Source organism: Prosopis cineraria, unplaced genomic scaffold (genome assembly GCF_029017545.1).
Source record: "Prosopis cineraria cultivar Desert tree isolate PC_DT_omini unplaced genomic scaffold, ASM2901754v1 PC14, whole genome shotgun sequence".
NCBI classification, from domain to species: domain Eukaryota; kingdom Viridiplantae; phylum Streptophyta; class Magnoliopsida; order Fabales; family Fabaceae; genus Prosopis; species Prosopis cineraria.
This window is the reverse complement of record NW_026555345.1, coordinates 5,519,427-5,546,640: the sequence shown is the minus strand read 5'-3', so window position 1 is coordinate 5,546,640 and position 27,214 is coordinate 5,519,427. Positions and strand designations below refer to the sequence as shown.

Here is a 27,214-nt window from a genome sequence, read left to right as displayed (position 1 = left end):
ATTAGGTTTTAATCAATTTTTAATTTTTTTTATCAAAACATTCTCTATTTAAAGCTTGATGCAGTTAAAATATATACTCCCTCCATTTAAAAAATATAAATATTTTTAATTGAATCTCACTTCTCAATAACTATATTTTTTTATATTTATACTTATTAAATATCCTACAATAAATATAAATTCATTATCAATAGGATACTTTTAAAAAAATAATAATTACACTTCAAAAGATTAAAAATACCTTACATTTTTTAATATCTAACTCCTTAAATTTTTTTTATATTTTTAAATAAAGGGAGTATATAATTAAGATCATGAAGTATTTAACTGAAGTGTATATTTTTTGATGTTAAGTTAATAAGGGGTATTTTAATTAAAAAATAAAATATAATTAAATTAAAAACAATCAAACTTTGATCAGTTTTTTTTTCAGCTGTAAGATTTTATTAGCAAAGAGAAAATAAAAGCAGTGGGATAGGGACAGTGGGGGAACTAGCTTCAAATTTTTAATTAAAATGCCTCTCATTAACTTAACATGGAGAGGGGTGGAGTGGGGCTAATGGTGTTAAATTTAAGTTAATAGTGGGGTGGAATTGTTTGAAATCTAGTTGCTTAGAGCATAAAATGTATTAAATATAAGTTTAAAATATAAATCGTTTCTATACTTGTAGTTTAAAATTCAAATTAAATTTTAACTTGTACTTTTTTTAAGAAAATATTTCTTGAATAGTGTCAGTTAGTAAATTATTTTAATTTTTAATTATATATTTACCAAAACAAAAATTTATAAAAATTATAAAAAAATAATATTAAATTTAAATTATTTAAAGTATATTTTGATAGTCAATATATAAAAATTATAAAAATTTAAATATTAAATTGGATTGTTTAAACTAAATATGTACTGATTGGTAATAAATATATTTATTAAAAATTATAAATATTTATTTTAATAAATATAAAATAAATACAATTAATCTAGATTGTTTATATTAAAATTTAAAAAAATCCAGGGACATCGTGCAGCGCCGGTGGCAAGTGGCCTGTAGTTTACAAAAACCAAGCGGCAATAATGGCGCAACGAAGCAGAAGGCTTTCGTGGCCCATTAATGTTCAAAGTACAAATTTCAAAGTAAAGCGTTCAAGTTGTCTCAAATAAGTTAATATTTTCTTGGTTTAAAAATATAAAATATTTTTAATTAAATTTTATTTTTAATAAAATAATTATATCCTTTTAAATTAATTTTATTTTTTATATTTATTTTTATTAAATATTTTATAATAAATAAAAAATTATTACTGACAAAGATACTTTTAAAAAAAGGATAATGATTATATATCAAAAGACTAAAAATGTCTTATATTTTTTAACATTTAACTTTTTAAAAAATATTTTACATTTTTTGAACAGAGAGAATATATCCTTTCTTTTTTTTAAATATTAAAAAATTAATCAATTTATGTAGTTTAACAAAATTAATTAAGTACAATAATATACTTAAAATTAAAAAATTTGAACTAAAATATTTTTGTAATTAATGAAACAAACTTGAAAAGTGAAAGTAAATATTAAATTTATAAAAAATAATTTAAAAAATGTAATAAATGTTTCTTAAAATTTATAATTTTGCTTATAAAAAAATAAAGGGAGACATGATAATTTTTCTTATATTTGAAAACAATGAGTATTACTTTGTTTTTAAATATAATAGAAAATAATCACTTCATACAATTTACCAAGAAAATAGGTTAAGTATAATAATTATGTTTGAAATTAAAAATTTAAACTAAACTATTCTTGTGATTAATGAAACAAATTTGTTTAGTGAAAATAAACATTAATTTTATAAATAATAATTAAAAAATGTGATAAATGATTCTTAAAATTTATAATTTTGCTTATAAAAAATAAAGGGAGACATGATAATTTTTCTTATATTTGAAAACAATGAGTATTACTTTGTTTTTAAATATAATAGAAAATAATCACTTCATACAATTTACCAAGAAAATAGGTTCAGTATAATAATTATGTTTGAAATTAAAAATTTAAACTAAACTATTCTTGTGATTAATGAAACAAATTTGTTTAGTGAAAATAAACATTAATTTTATAAATAATAATTAAAAAATGTGATAAATGATTTTTAAAATTTGTAATTTTATTTATAAATAAAAATAAAGAAATGCATTAGTATTAATAATTCAGCTGAAAACGATCCAAAAGTCCAAATTCTTAAGGTCTTTATATTTGTTCTTAAAATACCACCTCACAATATGGATCATCAAGACCTTAATTAATAAGGTTAGATCTAGTGAAAAAAGATTAGTCTCGTATAACATGATGAACTAATATTTAAATTTTTATTGAAAGAAGTACTCACGTTTAGTTAGCGTTGACCGTATCTCAAATATGATTGTTTTCAAAATGAGAATATTTATATGTAATAAAAAAAATGACTACCACAATTTTTATCCATGGAAAGTCAAGTCCAAGTTTGCTCATTTTATATAAAATTATTAAGTAATACACTTTTAATTAATTTATATCTTAAATATTTTTAAGTTGTTTCAATTTTAGTAATTAATATATTTTCTAAAACTATTTGTATTTAAAAAAAATGACAATAAAATTTCTTGAATTGTATAAATGATAATCTGATCTCTCGAAATGTCATAATTTTATTGAAGTTTCTAAGGACCCCTATGTTAATAAATTTTAAATTAAAAAGATCATTTTACTGACAAGTTGTATTTTTTGGATTCTTTAAATAAAATTTATTATTTCTTAAATAAAAGTTATGAATAAGGTTTGTTATTTTAAAAACTTATTTTTAATAATTAAAATCACGCTTGACAAATTGTAATTTTATATTCAACTTTTGTGATTCACATAATAAAAGTTGTTACCTCTTAAACAAAAATTATGATTGAGACTTATTTTTCAATAACAAAAATTATATTTGGTAAGTTGTGATTTGTTATTTAACTTTTAAGATTTATATAACAAAAATTATGATTTTTTAAATAAAAATTGTGACTGGGACTTGTTATTTTCAATACAAGTAAAATAATTTTTTTATTTTAAAATTTATTAATATATAATTATAATATTTTAAGGGATTAGATTGTCATTTATATAATTTAAAAAAAATTATCATTTTTAAAAAAAAATAAAGATAAGGTTTTATCTTGTCAATTAACTTACTCCTTTTCTCGTGCCCCGCTTCTTTCTTTAATTTTTTTTTTTTCTTTTTCTTCTTCCTCTCGCAATTCCCCCTCCACTTGCGTCTCCCCACCGTTTAAAAAAAAAAAAAAAAATGTGCAGCCATTCGGGTAGTTCAAATCCAAACAAATTTTGCTGAAGTTTTTTATACTTATGTGAACTAGCTTGAAAAAACTGATTAAAAGAAAAAGTATAATTTTTATCAAATCTAATTTTAACCTTTTTCAGATTTATTTAAATTAACAACTATGAGCTTAACCAAAACTATTGACTCTAACTATTAGATGGGCCGCCAGCTTCACCAATAATAATTTTAATATATCCCATTAACTGGAATTATCTTAAACACAATTATGTATCATTGGGATTTTTTAACTATAATTGTTAGATTCCATGCATTTTGAATTTGAACTTGCAAAAGAGTGTTGCGTAGATCGCTCCTTAATCACCAGTGTAGAAACACACTGACATGAATCAAAATTTGGATATTTTATTAATTTCGAAATAAAAACAAGTTCTTCAACTATTTTGGAGGGGTTAGCTTCCACGTTAGTGATTACTTGTTATCCAACTCTTTGTTCTATTTTGTGCTATTATTCAAATTAAACGTCGTTATTGCTCCTCAATGAGTCAAGTAATAATATTAGTCCTCGTCTGCCCTGAAAGATAATTTATTTTAAATAAACCAAAAAGGATTACCCCACTTGAAAGTGAGGATTTTAGATAAAATTAAACGGGGTAGTTGCAGGTTAAAATAAAAATTAATACGTGGGAAATAGTAAGAGGATTTTAATTAAAAAATTTAAGCTAATCTCGCATTTTTATCTTATACATAGTAAATTAGTAATAGATTAGAAGAGTGAAAATTATAAATTATAAAAATTACATAAACTATGCCATTTTATTTTTATATTTTAAATAAACGAAATAATTTTTCTCTCCGTGAATTTTCTTGCCTTAATGTATACCAAGTTTGAAAAAAATAAATAAATTATAAACTTTTAAAATTTGAATTTGGCGATATATATTCAGTCATCAGAAACGGTTTCGGAATTTTTCACTGAAAAGAAAAGAAAAGAAAAGAAAAAGAAACGGTTTTCCACTTTAAGCTCAAAATTTGGATAAAGGCTGTCCAGTTAATGTCATTTCTGGACTAAATAAACAAAGACCCTGATTTTATGTATAAAAAAAAAATAAAGCTATCGATAGGAACATTTTAAAAAAATAAATATAAACTGGAAAATATTTTTCACCCAACTAGAAAAAAAGGGGGAATTTCACCGCAACTCCCTTGAGCAAATTTATTTACAGTCAACCCCCTTAAAATTATGAAACATCAATTTAATCCCCTATGAGTCCCATTTGGGCAAAATTTGAAATTAGATTTTTGATGACAATAATACAAAGAACCCCAAGCTCCCATGTAAGTTGTTTATTTTTCATATGATATTTATCCTTTTTTTTTATATAAGTTGTTCATATGTCTAATTTCACATGTTTATATTCACAGTGATGTTTTATTGTTAGTGAGAGTTACAAATTTTACTCACATTAATTATTTATTTTTTATATATTAATTATTTATTTTTCCTGCACAAATTATTTATATGCCTAACTTTATTTATTTTTATTCAAAATGATATTATATTGTTAGCGATCGTTGTAAATTTTTTCTATATGAATTCTTTGTTTTTACACATTATTTGTTTATTTTTTCTATAACAATTGTTTTTATTCGATGGAATTAAGGTGATTTATATGATTTTTCTCACAAATTTAATTTCAATTTTATCCAAATAAGACCCATAGTATTGGACTGATGAATCAGAATTTTAGAGGTGTTAACCATAGAAAAGTTTGGTCAAGGGCCATCTCGTGAAATTTTCCCAAAAAATATACCTGCATCTTTCGGGCTTACCATGAATGTTAATACGGAAAATCATAAATCGGAAGTGTCAAAGTCACCAACTTGGGAATAAAAAAAAATCCCAAACGTCCCTAAACGGTACACGTTTCAGTGACAATTAATTGCCACAGCCAGCTTGTTGGTTTGTTATTTAAGAGTTGTCCTCTCCGAAGCGCAAAGCAAGGAGGTCGCTGATACTGTTGGATAGAATGGCCCCAAAAGCTATCTTCTTTTTGGTTCTGCTTTGCTTTTCATCAGTGTCACTCAGTCCCGTTCTTGCTGAGACTGAGGAACATGAACAAGATCCTGGCCTTGTTATGAACTTCTACAAGGAAACTTGCCCTCAAGCCGAAGACATTATCAGAGAACAGGTCAAACTTCTCTACAAGCGCCATAAGAACACTGCTTTCTCATGGCTCAGAAACATCTTCCATGACTGTGCTGTTCAGGTTCATCTCTCATCCCTCCTTCTTCTCCAATGACATTTAGGGTTTTCACTCTTGACCCCAGAATGATTCTTGTCTTTTATTTAAAAAAAAATCTTTTAGTAATGTGGTTTCTGGGTATTTTTGTGGAGTAGAGCTGTGATGCTTCACTGCTTCTTGATTCCACAAGAAGGACCTTGTCTGAGAAGGAAACAGACCGAAGCTTTGGTTTGAGGAACTTCAGGTACATTGAGACCGTCAAAGAAGCTGTGGAGAGAGAGTGTCCTGGAGTTGTTTCCTGTGCTGACATTCTTGTTCTCTCTGCTAGAGACGGCATTGTTGCGGTAATTTCTCAATTCTCAGTCCACTCATAACAAGAAATGAGTTTAAACCCAGATTTACCTCTGCAAAATCTGATATTTTTGCTGTGTTCTTGCATAGCAGAACAGTTATAAGAGACATTAAGTCCAGATTTGTTCGGATCCTAGTGTAGTAGTAGCACTCATTACTTAATTACTTGTTCTACACATGTAAATGTTTCTGAAATGAGTTTGTTGCAGCTAGGAGGACCTTATATTCCACTTAAAACGGGAAGAAGAGATGGAAGAAGAAGCAGAGCTGATGTGGTTGAACAGTACCTCCCAGACCACAATGAAAGCATCCCTGTTGTTCTTGAGAGATTCTCTGCCATGGGAATTGACACCCCTGGTGTTGTTGCACTTCTGGGTAAATCAAAAACCTTGACTTGTTATCACCCAAGTAATCTAAGCTAAATCGATGTTGTTGCAAGTGAAAAAATTGTTTTTTACCTGTTTTAGTTTGGTTTGATTTTGAAGATTTCTACGTACAGACCAACATAAAGCATAAGTTCATTCATTCATTGTGATCTCATATCAGAAACTATTTTAACATTCACAATAAGTTCTGATATAATCTTTAAGGCATATATGTACATTAAAAACTGTCCTGCATTTGAGATATATATTCTAGAATCATAGAAAAAAGCAAACATTAAGATGTGTATACATTAACTTCTCTTAATAAATGGTGACCCAGAACTTCACATGACTTCGTCAGAGTTGAGGATCTGGGGTGAAGTAAATTTAGATCTAACACTTTTACTTCTTTTTGTCACTTTTACAGATATTTATGATCTAAATTATCAGAATTGAAGTCACGTACATACACATTTACATAAGAAATAAGGTTTGTGATAGTGATGATTGTGTTGAACAGGAGCACACAGTGTAGGGAGAACCCACTGTGTGAAGCTGGTGCACCGTTTGTACCCAGAGGTAGACCCAGAACTGAACCCAGACCATATCCCTCACATGCTCAAGAAGTGCCCGGACGCCATTCCTGACCCGAAGGCAGTACAGTATGTGAGGAACGACCGAGGGACACCCATGATTCTGGACAACAACTATTACAGGAACATACTGGACAACAAGGGTTTGTTGATAGTGGATCACCAGCTAGCCTATGACAAGAGGACCAGACCTTTTGTGAAGAAGATGGCCAAAAGCCAGGACTATTTCTTCAAGCACTTTGCCAGAGCCGTCACTCTCTTATCTGAAAACAACCCTCTCACTGGTTCGAAGGGTGAGATCAGAAGGCAATGCAATGTTGCCAACAAGCACCATGAGGAGCCTTGATGTACCTTTTAATATATGCCTCCAAGTCTAGTAGTCTACTTTCTTCTTCTGTGTGTGTGAGGAAGAAAAGCATAAGAAATTATGCAGAATAAAGTGTCTGTTTCTTTTAGTTTCATTTGATCTTCCTCTGGCTTTGCTCCTTGTACTAGCCATAGTGATAACGGTGTATGTATTAATAATGCAAGTGAACGATGATGCGCGAATGTTGGTGTCAGGTTGTTCATTCGCAGGATAAGGTGTTTGTTTCTAATTTCTTCCTGTCTACTTGTAGGTTTGTTCCTTGTACTGGCTATAGTGGTGGTGATGATGGTGTATGTATTAATGATGCAAGTTAATCATGATGCATGAATGTAAGCGGCATGATGGTGTATGCACTAAATGAATTCAACTGAGTGTTATTTATTCCCTTTTCATCAGTGGCAGACGCACAATGTTGAGGGTAGGCTAGTGTACCCCTCAACTCGGAAACAAGTCGTTGGTATGATTTTTACAAATTTGCCCTCGTTGCTCTAATAATTTTGAATCCACTAAATCAAATGAAACATGAAACATATTTGAGTTAAAAAAAAAAATCCTATATACATTACATTATTATTCTTTTTTTTTAACATTTTATATAATTTATGCCCTGCAGATGTAGAGTAATGCATTCGCTGTTGCTTTTCATCATCCACCATGACGATTAAAAATACAAAAATAAGAATTGGTTACATGAGTAAACTTAACTAGCAAGTTAGCACATTAGCACATTGATTTGCTTCTCTTTTATGAAAAATTCATAGTAACATGGCAACTATGAAAGACCAATTATCTAGTGATCCCTTGTGGCTTGTGATCATGTTTATAGCTTCCGCACAATTATCAAAGACCTCAACTTGCCACACCCTTAGTCTAGCGAAGTTGTAGCCCTTGTATCATCTCTAATAATTCAGAAATGGCCGGGAGGTATGTACATAGTTTACAGCAAAAATCCACAATCCAGGTTGATTGACGATGACATGAAAACCTTCATGTACATGAAGGTTGTTCTGTTCTTTTTTCCCCTTCTGCAGAATTGTTCTGTCCGTTAAGGATAAGACAGTGAAATACATGTGTGAAAGAGTTGAAAAGATCTCTTGTATTAGAAAACAAGTGTGCGTGGACTAAACAATTGAAGATAGTGCAGTTCACAGATTGGTGTACAGAAAAAGAGGTCCGTGGGTGCTCTCTCTGTTTCTCTCTGCAGTGTTTTGACATTTTGCGTGAGAATCTTTGGAGTTTTGTTATAAGGTTAGTTCATAAAATATTTTCACAGAAGGGAGTGGATCTCTATGGTTGAAAATCCGTAAATTTCGTAAATTTTACTCTTTAAAAAGGAGATAGAACAGTTTATATTTTATAAAAAATAATAAGATGGGAATTTGCTCACGTAAATATGTGGATATCAATTTTCGAGGATTTCCTTCCATAGAGAAAATATATAAACTTTCTAAAGTTCAGACTTACTCAGCATTGTATACTATATTAGAAGTTAAAGCAAAAGCCAAAACAATTTAGAGAATAAAAAACAGAAGTGAGAGATGCACTTTAGGGAGTAAATTCATTAAATTAAATAGAAGCATCGTTATATTTTTACTCTAGTTCTTGTTCCCCTAGGTTTGTAGATCTTGTAATACCTAACTAATGCTGGTTGAATTTTGTTTTATAATATAAAAAAATAGGAGCATCATTCACATTGTATTGATTATAATATATTTTCATAAAATATTTAATATTAATCATAGATGGCCGCGATAATATTGCTTTTCATTTCGACCACATCTGGGCCTTTACATTAGCCCACAAAAGGGGGCCATGATGAGCCCGGGCAAGGCATCATTTTACTTCATCTCTAAGTTTAAATAAATAATATGTTATCTTTCAAAAATACTTCTTCAATTAAAACATATAAAATATTTTTAATTAAATTTTATTTTTTAATAAAGTAGTTATTTATTTTTAAACTAATTTTATCTTTTTATATTTATCTCTATTACACACTCTACAATAAACATAAAGTCATTCATCAATTAGAGTACTTAAAAAAGAAAGGTAATAGTTACACTTCAAAAAATTAAAAATATCTTATACTTTTTAACATTCAATTTTTTAAAAAATACTTTACATTTTTGAACAGAGGGAGTAATATATTTCCACAAGGCCTGTTTTGAAGCAATGAATTTTAGAAATTTTACTCATGGGAACTTTTTACGGTGAAAATTTTGATTTTTTTAATTATTTTTTACTATACAGTAAATTACGTCTTTCATACATTGTATAAATTTTGGAGAATAAGCAACACATTTCACAATTTATGAATATAGCACTTTGCTGTATATTTTATATTTTTCAGTGAGCTTCTATCAAGTAATATTATGACTAAAGAAGTTTTTAGCCAAAAAAAGAGAGTAAAGGAGTTAAAAGGAAAAGAAAAAGAAATTGTACTTAATTTCCCAATGTGAAAGCGTTAGATCAAGTACAGTTTGTAAAAGTACAAAAAGAATTAGGGAAGGGGCCTCAATTCATATGCAAGTGGGAATAAAAAAAAAATGATTCCCAAATCTAAAGCACTTGCCTTTTATGATTAGTACTTGGGGAAGCCTAACTATTGACCTCTACATGCATTCATAATGGATGGACCAAAACTCTTACTTCGGCCGGCAAAAGAAGAAGGGGGGAAAACTTTATTGCATATCTTTTCTTTTGGGTAATTTTTTTTTGGCAGCTCAAGCCATGTTTTATTATAAAGTATTTGGTTAAATTGGATTAGGAGCTCATCAAGGTTGAGCATGTTTCCAAAGTCAAAAAACACTTGTAAAATTATTCACAAATTGTTTATAAATAATGTTCTCATATCATGATCAAAACTCTTAGCTTTATAAATTATAAATTAAATCCTTACAAAATTAAATTAATATTTATTGACATTACGGGTATTTCTTTTGCCTCTACATCCTGCAAGAGATTAGTTTTTACATACATACATATATTTAACTAATAAAAAATTTTAGAAATTAAGGGGAAAAAACATACAGCCAACCTCATTTGATTGGAATGTCTTGAATTGATTAGAAATAGAACATTCCATTTTTTTAATTTTAAAACTTTAAAATAACTTACACCTAAAAATTGAGAATCATGTAGTAAGAAAATAAAATAGATTAATAACATATATTTTAAAAAATAATTTTATATATATCTCTCTATAATGTGAGCTATAAAATTATCATTAAGATTCTTTTAAATAATCTTAGAATGTGTATGAATCATATAATTGGGGACAACAAATGTAATTTCATACAAGGTAGGCAGAGCAGTGGCAATATCATCATTGTTTAAGAAGTTATACACTTCATAAGAATTAAAATAGGAAATAAAAGGTTTCATAACTCTCAAAGTGAATCTTGAAAAGGTTTTTGATAAACTTTTCTAAAAATTTATCGAGGACACTCTACAAGCTATTGGTATAAATATCCATTTCAAGAAGATCATCATGGTAGTCGTCTCTATTGCACAAATAAAAGCTTTTTGGAATGGAGAATCGTTGCAGGAATTCAATCCTACTTGAAACATTAGACAAGGGGATCCTTTCTTTTCTTATTTTTTTATCCTTTGCATTGAACATTTAAGTCAATGCATTTTAGTAGTATTAATATGAAAGACTAAAAACTTATTAGTCTAACAACTAATGGGCCTCATATTTTTTATCTATTCTTTGCTGATGATTTATTACTTTTTGCATATGCATCTCTCATCCAAGTTGGGATCATTCAAAAGTGTTTGTTTGACTTTTGCAATGCTTCAAGACAAAAAAGCAACAATGCTAAATCAAAGTTTTATTGCTCCAAAAATGTCAACATAAATAGAGCTTTGCACATCAGTGATGATTTAGGAATTTCTCTCACTGAAAATTTTGGCAAATATCTTGGGATTCTCATTTTGCTTGAAAGAGCATCTAAGTTATTTTTTGCTCCCCTTATTGAAAAAAAAAAATCTCATTTATCTTCTTGAAAGAGCCATTATCTTAACATGTTGAAAAATTTATCCTCATAAAGTCTATTCTTTCAACCCTTCCTAGCTATACCACGCAGACTATGCTCATCTCAAACAATGTCCTCACTAAATTAGAGAATTTCTAGTGACTTCTTTTGAGACTCTTCTAATGGATCTAGAAAACCAAACTTTCTTTTTTGAGATTGTGTTACTAAGGAGAAGAAATGTTGAGGCCTTGGTTTCAAAAAAAAAAATCAAAAAGCAAAATATTACTTTCATTATGAAACTTAGTTGGGCTATTATTACTAAGCCCAATTATCTTTGGATTCAAATCCTTTATGATAAATATAAATGTAATAAACCTACTATCCCATTGGTTTGCAAAACAAGTCTCTCCTCTTACACATATACTAGTATTTGTAAAGTTTGGGATACCTTTAAAATTCATGTTAGTTGGAAAGTGAGCAAGGGAGATCAAATACACTTTAGTACAATGGGTGGTCACCTTTGCTTGAGCATGTTGTTACTTACACCTCCTCTAAAGCTAATTCCATCCTTTACGCTAGAGTCTCAAATTTTTGCTTAGCTTTAAGTGGATGGAATACAGAAAAATAAATCATTATTTTCATTATGATGTGGTTAGCTTCATTTTACTTGTTCAACCTCCCTCGTGGAGATAATAATGTTCTTGTTTGGAGACCTTCTTTTGATGGTAACTTCTCCATTAAATCAGCCTACAAAGTTATTGAAAATCATGGTGGAAATATCAATTCTGAAATTTGGACTACAATATGGAAATGGCCCACTTATGAAAAAATCAAAGTTCTTTCCTTGAAAAGAAACATGAGATCACCTCCATATCAAATTTGTTAATGTAGTGATACAAATCATTCTTGTGTACAACAAGCCATGATGCATGTGTCCCTATCATGACATCTGACATGGATGTGTTCTTCTGAATAAATAGGTTTGCATCATTCTTTCTAAAATTTTTCAACATATGTGAGCAAAAGGTTTCTTCTATAGGTTTTTCTAGTATTTAGACCTCCAACATTATTCTTTATACTTCAAAGTATCCAATCTTGCAAAGAAAGAGGAAAGAAAGTGTTAAGTTTGGAGTACTTAACCCTTGACATATGCAGTCACACAAAATGTAGATGAAGGAATCAAGAATGAATTAGCCTCTTTGTACCACGTGCCATGGCGCATAGATCATAAGCCAAGACACATGTGCCAGAATGCACAAAAATGACATTTTTGGCTCTGTTTTCAAATATTTTGCTTCCCAAACTTTTTCATACTTCTCATATCTTTATAAATTATTAAGTTTGAGCTCAAACTACTTATTTAAAGGGTTTTTATAAAATCTCAAATATTTTAAATTATTTTTAAAGAATTATTAATTTTAACCTTTTGTATTTTATCGTGAGCTTATGAGTAATCTATAACTCCTAACTATCATTATTTGTTGTGACAAGGGATGAATATTGATAATGTCAGGTGGACATTACATCAAAGACATTCTCATTTACACCCAAGATATTATTAATGACCTCAATCTTCAATCTCAACTTGGAAACATACATTTGAATCATAACATATCTCTAGCTAAATGGATTTCACTCAAACTTGGCTAGGTTAGGTTGGACATTAATGACTCAGTCTTCACCAATTGACCTATAGTCTCATTTGCAATGACCAATGTAATTGGATAAAAGTTTTGATCAAATACCTTAGTTATCATCCCGATGCTGCCACTAAACTTTTAGGCATTCTCAAGGGTCTCAACCTTAAGTTCTCCAATGTAAATATTTATTCTGACTCTCTTGAGCCTTTAATGTTTATTCTGCATGACCTTAACCTTAACCATTCTCAATAAAACTATAAAGAATATTAGATGCCTATCCATAAAGGATTAGATGACCACTTTCAACCATATATTTACATAATCCAACAAATGTGCAAATTGATTTGTTCATCAAGTTTCAAATAACAATCTTGATGTTTTAATTTTTGATAACTAATCCCCAGGGTGTCGAATCCTTATTAGTCGATATTTGACTTAACTTCTCTCTACGAGATTATCTGTTGGCACGTATTAAAAAATAATAATAATGTATTGACTGTATTTTTCATTTAATTGTTTTGGAGGAGATGATTGTGACGAGTGTAGCACAAGTGTATCTACTAAAGTTGTTAGGAGAGAAATCAATGGAGGGAAGGCAACTTGGGCATGTGAGTCCAACGCATAAAAGAGTTATTGTCATTTTCATGAAAAAGGTTCCCCCATTGCCCATTTTTTAAGCCTTTCAATGTTTCCCTACTCCTGTTGTTGGCCTACTTATCTGTTTCAATTTGAACAAAATTTATCATAAAAAATATGATTATACCAAAAATTCAAACTTAAGATTTTATAGAAAAAAATATTTCTTCCATACAATTTGATCGTTATTTAAATATGGTTATTTGATTGGGTTAAATTCAAACGTTATAAAGTTCAATTGAGGGTAGTTCTTTCAAAAGGCATTTTCCATATTTATATAAACCAAAACTCAAGACATTGTGCTTAAATAACCATAGCACACTTCATTAGAACTAATGCCTGTTGATCTTATTTTTTATATGAATATCACATGAAAAATGCATAGGGTTTTAAATTTAGACAAAAAAAAACCCATGAAATGTACTTTGTATGAAAAATTGAAATAATAGATTTTTTTTTTTCCATGCAAAACTTGTAATGAGCTGTACAAGTTAAATTTCAATGATTAAATTATAAACTTATAATCGATTTAAAATATATGGATGTAATGATTAATTTTCTGAAAATTGTATTATTTAAGAACTGTAAAAAGTAGGAATCCCTGAAAATTTTTTATTCTATATTAATATTGATATTGAAAATTAGAGAAATAATATTGTCAATTCCACGCCACCAGCGTTCTGTTATTCCATTAAAAGCATTGTGTCCCTCACTGGAATGTGGACCTCACTGTGTTTTTGTCCACTCAATTTGGAATTTAAGGACACAAATTTTCAATTTACCAGACAATATGAAGAATCAAAGAATCATCATCAAGTTAAGCAATCGCTACTAGTCCTTCAAGTATAGAAAAATCCTTAACATTTTTAATATTAATTGGTTTCATATATAATTCTGCTGTCAAGAGATTATGCATTCATGTTATTAAAATAATGATAAATGGAAATTAAAGGGATTGGCTTGTTTATTGGATTTTTCTCACCCTTGTGGAATTTCATAAAAATTAGTTGAACTCTCAAAACTGAAAAGGAACGTGAACTCACAGATTAAATTATTGTTGACAATATTTTAAATAACATAAAATTGATTTATTATTTATTTATTTTAAATTTTTGTGACGCCTTCATAAATATTTGCATTGTTTTAATACATGGCCATGGTCCACGGAAAGCCTCGGGTAATATAAGAATACATAATATTTCTACCCCGGTGGCTCGAAAATCATTGCCAAATACCTGAAAGTACATAAATCAGTATACTTGTTTGATTCTTATAAATGTCTACAAAATTTGACCAAAAAAATAAAATACCTACAAAATAAATACTACTTCCTTCATTTAAAAATATAAAATATTTTTAATTAAATATCATTTCTCAATAAAGTAATTACTTATTTTCAAACTAACCATATTTTTTATATTTATTCTTATTAAACACTCTATAATAAATATAAAATCACTATTAATAAGGATACTTTTAAAAAAAGAAGCAATAATTACATTTTAAAAGATTAAAAATGCCTCACATTTTGGAACATCTAACTCCTTAAAAAATACCTTATATTTTTAAATGGAAGAGTATTTTTTTATTAAAATCTCTAAATTATTTAAAAATAACTTATTTTTTAATCTTATTCCTAAGATGAACATGAAAACAATAGATCTTAGAAAATTAAAACTATATGTCAAAGTATAGAAGTAAGGAAATCAAAATTAAAACTGTTGTTAAAGGTATATCTGAGAGAGCTTCTCGTCCACTAGATGGATGAGTCCGTATGTCAACCACACTAGAAACAAATCAGATCTTCCATTTATTCATTCCTTCACTCATCAACAAAGTCAAAAGTTTTGTTACAACAAAATACTTTCATTATTTCAATGGAATCTTTAACTTCCACGACTCAACCACTCTATTACTAATTATTATAAAAAAATTAGTCATTTCACCTCTATAATTTTAACATGTTATAATTTAATCACCAACCTTTGATTCAATTAAAACTCAATTTGTAAATCTTTATTTTTACAACTCAACTCCTATAGTTCTACTAATTTAAAATATTGGTCTCTACATTATAATGTTTTAAATAACTAAAATTATAAGGAGTTAATTGTAACCAAAATTATAGAGATCTAATTGAGTTAAAATTACGGAAAATAAATGATTAAATTATTTTATTTTTCTTTAATTCACGAACTCTGTGTGTATCTTTATTCATTGGTAACTGCAGTGCCATGAGCAACCAAGCAAGGATAATTGATGCGATTCTCATCACTTCCATGCCAACCACCCAAACTAAGAGCTTTCAATCCTTTATTTCTTTTATATTTGTCTCTATCAATCTTTATCACCCCTTTGATTTCATTTCTCCCATAATAATTTTCTATTTTTATTCATATAATTCATGCACATAAATATATTTTTCGGAAGGGGTGATTTGAAATGATTTATTATGATTACGTTGAGAAGAAAGTATAAACTTTTGAAAAGTCAGATATCATCTGATTATATTATGCTTTAAATCCCAAATTGATAATATTTGTTGAAATTGTTCAATTTTGAGCTCATTTATTTAAGGTTTAAAAATAAGTAATTTTTATATAGTTTAGATATTTTATAAAGAAAGATTTACTCCTTTCCTTAAAAAATATAAAGCATTTTTTGAGGAATTAAATGTTAAAAAATATAAAATATTTTTAGTTTTTCTGAGTGTAATCATTGCCTTTTTTCGAAAAGTACTCTTATTGATAATGACTTAATATTTATTATAGGGTGTTTAATAGGGATAAATATAAAAAGATAGGTTTAGTTAAAAAGTATGTAACTATTTTATTAAGAGTGAGATTCGGTTAAAAATACCTTATATTTTTGAATGGAGGGAGTATTTTATAGATATTTTATAAAAAGCAGACATTAATTATTTTATGTTTGATTACAATAATAAAAAATAATTATTAATTAATTATTTTTAAATTTTATAATGTCTTCCTTTATATCTATTTTATTATTTTATTATTCTATTTTATTAGTTAGTTATTCTATTTTATGTTTGATTTGTTATTTTATGATATTTGCAGAAGCTACTTTAAGTAGCTTTTTCAAATAATCAAAAAATCTGTTTTTTAGTTATAATTATTTTAAAAAATTGTAAAAAATCGCAAAATATTTTTTTAAAAAAATAAGTGATAAAAAAGGGCCCCTTATAATATGAGATAGTATTAAAATTTTAAAAAAAACTGTAGAAAACAAAGAATATCAAAATTTTAATAATATCTCAGTGAGCACGAAACAATTACTTTTTTAAAAAAACCATTATATCTAAAATCTAATCGTTTAGTTACAAATTGGGTGGGGAATTTAATACATTGTCTTGCATGCGTTTGCGGAATAAAATGTACGGATAATGACCTGTAAGTTGTGAATAGGACATGTTATAAATTTTAATAGCCAATGCATTATTGGCCAAAAAGAAAAGCGGCTAAATAGATCCGTATATATATATATATATATAAATAATTTTACCCTTGACAAAAGAGACAGTCGCATGCTCGGGCACAGCGCGCATGCAAATAAAAATAACAAATATTTTACTTATAAAAAAGAAAAAATAGTAATAAAATATTTTTAAATTATATAAATAATATTTTAATATTTTAAAATGTTATAATTTTTTTAAAATATCTAGAGACTTTTTTGTTATTAAGAAATAAATATAAATGGCCAACTTGTCTTTAATTTAAATTTGCGAATTGTTATTGAATTTTTATGATGATAAAAAGAAAGCTATAAATTTTAAATTAAAATTTATGAATAATAATTAATATTTACAACACTTGAGTAATATCAAGATTTCAAATATAAATTTTTAAATTGTAATTGAATTTTTATAATTTTAAAAAGAAAAATAATGAATCTTAAAACAAAACTTATAAATGATAATTGATATTTGAATTAAGAGTAATTTGATTATTTATATAAATTTTTTAATGACAGAGAAATACTTAAAAATTTTAAAAGAATTATGACATTTTAAAGAATCAAAATGTCATTTATATAATTTAAATAAATTTTATTATTATTTTTCTTATATTTTATAATAAGGGTTTTATAATAAGAGTTTGTATATCAAGATGATACACAAATAATTTGTAGATAGATAAAAATTACTCTAGTCATCCACCACCTTAACATAATAAGGAGTTGAAAATAACAAATATCAAACACTAAACCATGAAACCAATATCTATTTCCTGCTTCATATTACAATAAAAAAATAACCATAAATAAAAAAGAAACTTAACTCACGCCAATTGGAATACACTTTTTAATTAATGAGAATAATACAATTGCCATTTCCAGTTTATGAATTCAGGCTCAGTCGATGCTGAGTTTGATTCAACTGAGTCAACTCAGCTCAATCATTGCCCACAAAACTCACCCACGCAGAAGGCCAAAAAAGGAAGAAGAAGGAGAAGAAGGCCAAAAAGGGAAGGGGGAAAAAAAACTATTTCTGACTCAAATCACTGAATTTGACTAACACATAAGTTAACTACCTCCAAACGGTCTGAACAGTCCATCGCTAGCCATCGAACCCGGTTTGACTCCACACTGCATCACGAACCCGCCTCAAGTCCCGCCCCTTCAACGTTCGTCCGACTCCCTCGAACACCGAGTTTGCCGCCGTCTTCCGGCTCCGTGCGTACTCACGAGCCAAGTACTCGTGTGGTGGGACCATCTCGGATTCGTTCTCATCATCGGAAATGTCGTCCGCCCCTTGCATGGACTCCACCGAATTGACTCGCAGTATCTTACTCCAATCCGGGACGTTCACCGGCGCCGACGTCGCCATGTGGTGGCCGTGCTGCGATGCCACGCTGTCATTCCCCCGATATTGATGCACAATCATCGACGACGTCGTCGCATTATCCTCCTCCGTCGAGTCTTCAAACGATAGAGACAAACCGCCGAAGTGACGGGATAGGATCCCACGCCTGCTTCTCATGGAGCTGCTCCCGTTATTCTCTGAGGCTACCCGTGGTTCCCAGTCTCTGGGAGGAGCGTTCGCTGCGCTCTCGCCGGCGTCATCAGCCGCTGACCAGACGTCGGCTTCTCCGAGCTCGGATCCGTCTGAGGCGTTGAACCCCTGGGCGTAAGAGTTGGCGTAGCTTCCCAAGAAGCGTTCGCTTTGGCTTATAGTCAATTTGCGACCCTTGGCCATGGCCGGTGGCAGAATGGGGATATGCCGGCGAGCTTGCCGAAATTAGAAATCCACGGCCATTGGAGGCTTGGACATAAGCGTCAGGGAGAGGATTGGACGTGTATATATAGAATTTTCTTTTGTTTGGAGGCCCGGTCCCACGTTTTGAATTTCATGTGAATTTGAGGTTCATTTTCTTTGCATTTCTCCCGATTTTGTTTATTGTTCCTTTGAAAAGTGAAAATCGCAAGTAGAAGCAGAAGCTATATTATATACAATACTAATATGTTAGTCTTAGAGAGAGTTAAAATGAAATTCGATCTTTATAATATTAAGTTTAAGGAGACAATCAGAACGGAGTAGTTTTTCTCTATACATATATATGTGGTATACTTATATGCACAATATCATAATATGGGATAGAAACACAATATATATATATATATAATCTGCGGTTTCATTATTATCCTTCCATTATTTCAAAAGTATATTCAACCCTCGAAATTACAGATTGTTTCATTTGACTAAATGATGTAATGGAGTAAAGTTATGTTGAATTTAGAATACATAAATTTTATATTCATAAAAAATGAAGCATGGGATAATGAATGAGAACGAAGCATAACTGTTCACTTGGTGCAGATATAAAAAATAAATAAATAAATAAACAATAAGTGTCAATAAATAAATGAGTGTATTTGCCAAACAGACACGAATGAAAAAGATCAAGTGAGGATAACAAAATGTCCAGTTCGATTAATCACATTAAAAGAAAACAAAAATCCATGTGGATTTTTTATGGGATTGGGGAGCTTGGGCTTGTGTGTATCGAGTTTGGATGACGTCAAAACGCATCAAATCAAGACCCCACACTCCACGTGGATACTATCGTGTCGCTATCTGTGTACGTAACCTCTCACCACCTACCACGTGTTTGATTCCTGCTTATCCGGGGCCCACGTTTTATTTTCTTACATAAAAAGTTAAAAACTGTCACAGGTTTGTCATTGTTCCTTTCCAGTTTCACTTTGAGCTGTTGTTCGTGATAGATGAAAATGGTGATGGTAAAATCGAAAGAAAATAAATATATTACATAATATTAAATCAAACGAAACGTGTGAAACGGAAGCCAAATTTATTGCCAACAGCAATTCTTCTCAGTCCCCAAGAGCTTAGTTCAACGAATAAGTATGCCATACTAGTTTGATCAGATATTTCAATTTTGAGTATGAAAAATATAGTAATATTTGGTCGTAGAGTTTTTGCCTGAAAGGTCCCAACTCATTTTTATCTGAATCAATTGAGACTTTGGCTATAAACAGCAAATGATTTACTAAAAGAACATAACAAGTTTTCTTATCAACATTGCCCCTCTACAAATGTGAAGTTCTAGGATTTGAACCATTGGTATGCGAGTGACTGAGTTGCACATATTAAACCAACTATTTTTTAAATAGAAGTCAAGCCTTTTTTTATTTTTGGCTCATGAAGTCAAGATTATTTAATTAATTAGGGAAACACATATACTAGTGAATTTCATATTATCTGTGTTGAAATTATCTCAAAGTTAAAGAATAATGTAAATTTCACTGACAACTTAAATCTATTAAAAAAAATAAAAGGCTATATAAAAATGCTCAAGGCGTGGGGAGGTTCAAAATCAAAACAATGATGATAGCCTGGAATTGCTAATGCAAGTAACAGTGGTAGTTCCGTAATAATCACGAACTTGTAATTAGGTCAAACAACTAATCCCACTTAAGTGACGTAATGACGGAGCATTAAGATCAGGCACATTGAACGGTCCAGAACAAGGTGGGGACCACGCGGGACCCACAGAAAAAAAAGAAGAAGCAAACAAAGCATCTCAATTAACAGGCTCGGCCCTGGGCCAGGCCTAGTCGGGCCCACTACAAATTTGGAAGTTTTACCCAAATAGCTAAGCTAACTGTGCTCATCAATGTACTTGCCCAAATAATACTACAAGCAACAGCCACTTTTACTGTGTCATGGAAGCTAGTTTCATTTTAATGGGCCTGAAATGGTGGAGTGGGCCACCGATTTCACCTTGACCAGAGCTTCTGGGGCCCACTTTAATAAGTTCGAATATTGCAGAAGTGGGCCACGGGTCAGGGCCCAACTCTGGCTCGACTTGCACCCATCGAAGCCACCAAGCATCCTATGCTAGGATTTCAAGTTTTAGCCTCTTAGTTATTAATTATTATTATTTATTATTTGCCAACATTTGTTTAGCCAACTTGGCCAGTTGTCCATATTTTGCAAGGAATCTTAGTTAAGCATCATTTATTCATGCTTACGAAATTGTTTACTCGGTATTCCTTTCAGTTTTATATGATCGATATATGTAAGCCTTTAAAAAAAAAAAATTAAATTGATCAATCAGTTGTTTGTATGTTTTTTATATTTAAAATATTAGATGTCTATATTACTGAAATAAAGGACGGTGCAGCCCGACTAAATTAAAGTAGAACAGAGGAAACCATATGTAGTTGCCTTTGTCATCTTATCATGGCTGGGTTTCCAAATGGGGTTGAATATATTTATTTGATTTTGTCTGACCCACAAGTAATTAACAAAGGCGTTTCATTCATACAGTACTAAACTTGTTTGTTCATGTCTACCCATGTTTTATGTGACAGTTTTCTTCTTCTTATTTTTTAATTTAAGGTATCGTAGCAATTCGTGTCATACCCACTTGATAGCAGGACGGATCCAAAAACAATTGTGTGAGGGTCAAAATGCAAAATTACATAATAATAAGGGTGCCACAGTTAATTTTAACATTTTGTGACATGGTGCTTTTCCCCTAAACCCGCCCTGCTTGATAGTTTTCTTAATTATATTCACTTAACCCAAGTGGGATATCATTTCTATAAAGGGAGGGAATTTTGAGGTTGTGGGAGAGAGACATTTTTTGTTGTTACATTGGATTGTTTCATGATTCAGTTTGACACTTTCACAGTGGTCATTTTTGTTGTCACATTGGATTGTTTCGATCGACGTAAAATACTCTAATAATCCTATATATAAATTATTTGTACATTTTTTTTACCAGATTTAAGGTGATCAGTAATTTTTTTTAAAGAAAAATATATCATTCTATTTCCATTAAAGCATTATCTTTAAAAATATTTTCAACAAAACTCTTAGCCTATTAATAAAAAATCGTGAAAGAATAAAATTAAAAGAAAATAATTAATGATCCATCTTTTTATAAACTTAAAAAAGGAATATCAATTTTTTCTAGAAAGATGATTTACATAACAATCTTATAAGCACCATAATCAAGGTGACTTGTTTAAAAAAAATATAATCAAAGTTTAACTTATTTTTCAGCCTGCATAATTCATGGAAAAAAAGTGTTTTGATTATATTATGCTGAACATTATAATCATAATAAAGTTATTATAACTGTGCCAGCTAATCATCATATCATTCTCACCCAATAATTTTTGCATCAAGCTTATATATGTTCTTATATCCCTTGTATATATTAAAAAACATATAAAAACCTGTATATGCTTTCAGTTGTGGCATTCAGAATTGAAGTGTTGATCTCATGCAGTGATGTACCTGTTGTCTTTATTCTGTGCATCCTCTTTGAATCTGAGATTCCAGATTCTGACGATGAGTTAAATTTTGAAACTAGCTATCAAACAAGCCATTCAAGATTCCGCAGATCAGGTGCCATCATGCATGCATCCATCAGCTCCAACTTCTGAGATTATATCAATTTTTTTTTTTCACTTTTCTTAATTATGATAGGCCAGGTCATCATCTTTCTAACGTAACATATCCTCTTATGAGTCCCTATCAATGGAGCCCCCCCACTCAAATTCAATGCTATTTTCTGAGCACAAAAATTTGTGGTTCCAGCTATAATTTCAGGTTCCCATCATTATTTCTGCATTCATGTCAGCATAAAATAAATTCCCGTCACTCTTAATCTATGGAGTATGATAAATAAATCTTGAAGGTAAAATTACAATTTAATTTTTAGAGTAGTGAATGAATAGTTTCATTAAGCATGTGAATAAAATAATGTAAAAAAAAAAAAAGACTAATTAGCTACTTCCATTTCATTCTCAGTGGCAAATGACTACTTTTCATTAACTAAGTGAGTGAGAAATGGAAACAATTATTTCCTACATTATTTTAATCACTGGCTTAATGAAAGAAGTAATTTATTATTCTGAAATTGTTATTTACCTTTGAGCATATTATGGCTGTTGTTTTGTTAAAAGATTAATGTTAGTTAAATTTTTTGGGACTTTAAAATAATTATCTCATATTGCGGTCCTTTTTTTACCATTTACCTATGTGGGTGTGATTGATTTGTCATTTTCCTAATAATATATATATATATATATATATATATATATTCTAACAACCAACAAATGTTGGGTTTTGTTGGTAAGGATTTCAATCATAACTTGTGAAATTAATTCTTAATTATTGATAAACAATTTATAAGCATCGTTGTAAACATTTTTTGAATTTGGAGACATGTTTTGGCTTTGAAGAATATTTGAATCCAGTCCAATTTACCTGAGCTTTATTGGACCAAATAAAAAATCCTAACAAGTCCTACCATTTAGAAGCTTTGTATAATACGTCTTCTCTCTCGGATTCTGTACAGACCTTGTAACTTATATACCAATACGAAAGTTAAAATCATGGACTGAGTAAGTGTTGCAATGAATAATATATTTGATGAAGTGAAACAAAGGTGAATATCACTATCGTCAGTCACTGTCTATTCAATTCTGAATTGTTATTTTCAGATGGGGAAGAGAACTTGGGACACCCACCACAGAGTGTCATGTGCTCATCTCATCTCTCCAACTCTTTCATTCAACCATATATATGATATTGTCACCCTTTTTTATTCTGCTTTTTTATGTATAATTAATTAATTTCGTTTCGTTTTTGCACTAATATATATGTATATATATAATAACTCATGATTCATCAATGTGACGATGACAGTAAAACTACGAGTCATAAATCTTCACTTATTTAAACTTGTGAATGGATACGTCTCGAGTGTTTAAAAAGTTAAAGCTACTAATTTTACCAAGTAATTAATAGCTTTACATGACATGTATAAATATTATCTCTCATGTAAATATCCGTTAATTATTTCTTGTGCAGAAAAGATTCCCTTACGAGGTCACCAAAGAATTGAAGACCCCACACACACAAACTTATTTTTTAAAATAATATCTTTCTTTGGTAAGCAAAATAATATCTTTCTCATTTGGGATGAAAATTATGTACTTTTCAATAGTTCTACCTCATTCATGGGCCCATTGACGAATTCTGATTGGTTAGTGTAGCACATCACAAGGGATGGCTACATCAAATATTAATTCTTCATTGAACAACTAATTGATTATCAATAATTCAAAATTTAAAGCATATTTTTATTCTCTAATTTTATATAAAATTTTAATTTTATTATTTAACTTTATAAAATATTTTTAATTTTTTAATTCTAATATTGTTTGTTTCATATAATTTTTTTATACCCATCATTGTTATTAAAAAAATTAAACTTAATATATCAATATTTAAGAATTTTTTATCAATATTTAAAATTTTAATATAAATTTTTATAATAAAATTAATGATATTAAAATTAAAAGATTGAAAAGATACTGTATAAAATTACATGATTAATTTAAAAACTCATAGAGAGTTATAGACTTTAATCTAATTCAAATAATCGCTATTCTAAGTTCTAACTATAATTAATTATGTATTTGAAATTATAAACCTTTGTCATTTACATTTTTTTAAAAAAATTACTTTATGTTATGTTTATTCAATTGTAAGTTCAATTGAGTCATAATAAAAATTGATGACTCATAAATTTCAGTCATAAAATCTTAAATTGAGATGTGACGTTATTTTGCTATTCTCGCCCATTTATTCTCTTTTATGTTTCTCACTTCTAACAATTTGAATATATATTCCTTTTATACACACTTTTTTTTTAACTCAACCATAATTTCGCCTTCAACGTAAACCTAACCACAAATGACAACGAATTATTCCTAAAAGTGGTTCAATATTATTGTTATTTTTTTACATCTCAATTAATCAAGAGAAACATCAAGCGCGTAAACCTTTTTTTTTTTTAAAAAAAAGGAATAACTACTGCAAGTTTCTATGATATTATCTTTAACGTATTTTGTACGTTCTTCAAATTAAACATCGATATCAATCCACATAACTTATTGTCTGGGCTCTGCAATTCATTTTCTTCTTTGAGATAATAAACGTAGAAGTACTATGACACCATAAATATATTGATACAGACGCCAGAGCTAGTATTGACACGAAATATTGAATTAAAACACTCATCTTTAATTTAAAAAAATATTGTGTTATATGTTTAATGTTGAACTTTTTTTTTTTGGGAGAACACTCGATGTTTGATGTCTGTTAAATGTAACCTTGATTTTTGAAATGTCTGTATTGATTGGCAAAGAAATTACAGCTGTGTTATAGCTGATTTCTTGGCCAGTGAAAGTTGAGAGATTTGGATATATGTATATATATGTGCATCACAAACATACATTAAGCAATTTCTTAATTAAATATCTGATATTTTTTTACTTAACTTATGTTTGGTTGGGTTTACGGAACCAAATATGAGTAAAAACAAAGAGAAAAATAATTGAAAATAGAATTTTACTCTCAGATCTGTTTAATTATTGTGAAGTTTATTTAAATATAGAGAGAATATAATAATTTTTTCTTTTCAATATTTTTTTCGAATTTTATGAGAAATTCATAATGAAATATTCTAATAGAAATGAAAAGACAATAAAATAACATGAAAAAAAATAACTGGTGGGAAAATGGTAGTTTTCAATAGGATAAAACTAACCTATCTCCCCCGATAGTCTAATTCCAATTCATGTTCCCAATCAATGGATAAAAAAATCCAATACCTGGTGAATTTTGTTTCCCTTTTTTTTCTTCTTTCTAATGATAGAATAAGTCGACATTGTTGAAAGATTAATTCTCCACTTGTCAATTTCTTTCCCTTGGATTGCCCATGCAATGTGAGCCTAGGATCTAAAATGACAAGCATTGCCTCTCTTTTGATTCATGATATAAGTGAAATAACATTAACCCTTTGTTTAAATAGAGAAAAAAAATGGATAGAAAAAAATTAGGAGAGAGAACTCCTTTAATTATGTTAAAAAAATTTTCCTCCTAATTCTCTCTCATTTTTACTTTCTTTTTATTTTTTCCTCCTTTCAAACTAATCCTAAAAGATTAAAATGGATTTGGCCCATCTTTTAGTAAGAATATGAGTTCTAATATCATTGCAGGTTTGAAAATTTGTGCAACTGCAACTTGCATGTGATAATGAGATTTGGCCTAAGTTTGCAGCTTTAAAGAAAAGAGGAACGAAGGGTAAGTATTGGTAATAAAAGTGGATCTAGCGAAGGGATTGATTTCTTATGATATGATAAATTAATGGTAGAATTTTTGTTAAAAGTAAGTGTCTGTGTTTAATATCAAACAGTATTTTCACAAAATTAGAGTGAAAACAAGTACAAAAGTGAGAAAAAGGTTTAAAAAGACAAGTGAAAATGGGGGGCAAAGAAATTAAAGAAGTATAGTTTGGTTGTTTTAGGGCAAGCTAGGTTGTTGTAATGTCATTCTCATAGGTATCTTAATATTATATAGCAACTCGATGTTGCTGCCGCGTCAGCCATCTATGTATTTCCCTCTCTCCGTGGGTCATTTCCCTCAAACTCTCTAAAGCTAACTAGCTAGCTTGCTAGCTACCACTCTTTTACTCTACGTTCGTGTGACTCAAACTTAGCTTTCCCAGTTGATATTGAAGCGAAAGAAGTCAAGAACCAATCAAAATTGACTCTGCAGAATAAGTGAAAATCCCACACAACATTTACAGCAAGGGCATTCATTTCCCTCAAGTTTCATTCACTTTTTCGTAAGTCACTGATATACTAAAGAAGGACACACATGGTTTAGTATTGCATAACACAATGAAACAACGCAAAAAAAATGTAATGATGAATGAAAAATATCACTTGCATATATTGTATTATTATCATTGTTATTCATCTCATAAATTTTGTCTGATAAGGAAGAGTCTGTGGTGCGGGTGATAGAGAAATCTCATGCTTTTTCAGGTCTTTGCTTTAGTTTCGCTCATGGCGTTTGATAGATGAGACCGTGATTGGCCATTTGTGGTTAATTTAGGATCAAGTTAGAGAGAACCAAATTAAGGGGAAAATAATTAACATCTTCATTGTATTAATGGATTCACACACACACGCAAAATCTTTTCGGGCTGAATTACCCAAAAGTTTTAACTCGCACAAATATTCATGTACTATTTACTATCAAAGTAAACTTAACTGCTTCATGAGTAGTAAATTTATTGATACTTTATTATGCAATCATTCATGGGATATATCTTAGAGAATTGAATAATATTATTTTTTGGCCAGAATTGAATA

The 27,214-nt window shown here is 29.4% G+C and overlaps 2 protein-coding genes across 2 annotated transcripts; one reads left to right on the top strand and one right to left on the bottom strand.

The window, feature by feature from the left end:
- The first annotated feature begins 5,299 nt into the window (after nt 1-5,299).
- Nucleotides 5,300-7,614, top strand: LOC129292591 (peroxidase 42-like). Its single transcript, XM_054930168.1, has 4 exons — nt 5,300-5,581; nt 5,713-5,901; nt 6,118-6,283; nt 6,794-7,614. The coding sequence occupies exons 1-4, from the start codon at nt 5,342-5,344 to the stop codon at nt 7,210-7,212; spliced, it is 1,014 nt and encodes a 337-aa protein (XP_054786143.1). The 5' UTR covers nt 5,300-5,341; the 3' UTR covers nt 7,213-7,614.
- A 10,182-nt stretch (nt 7,615-17,796) lies between these two features.
- On the bottom strand, nt 17,797-18,793 carry LOC129293571 (protein S40-5). The gene has a single exon (XM_054931603.1). It carries the CDS (start codon nt 18,702-18,704, stop codon nt 18,066-18,068), a length of 639 nt encoding a protein of 212 aa, XP_054787578.1. The 5' UTR covers nt 18,705-18,793; the 3' UTR covers nt 17,797-18,065.
- Between the last annotated feature and the right edge of the window lie 8,421 nt (nt 18,794-27,214).

Bases quoted from the DNA above. Each gene is read 5' to 3' on its own strand.
- LOC129292591 (XM_054930168.1), top strand. From the start codon at position 5,342: ATGGCCCCAAAAGCTATCTTCTTTTTGGTTCTGCTTTGCTTTTCATCA. The intron at 5,582-5,712 runs GTTCATCTCTCA...TTTGTGGAGTAG, and splicing joins TCCATGACTGTGCTGTTCAG to AGCTGTGATGCTTCACTGCT. The intron at 6,284-6,793 runs GTAAATCAAAAA...TGTGTTGAACAG, and splicing joins TGGTGTTGTTGCACTTCTGG to GAGCACACAGTGTAGGGAGA.
- LOC129293571 (XM_054931603.1), bottom strand. From the start codon at position 18,704: ATGGCCAAGGGTCGCAAATTGACTATAAGCCAAAGCGAACGCTTCTTG.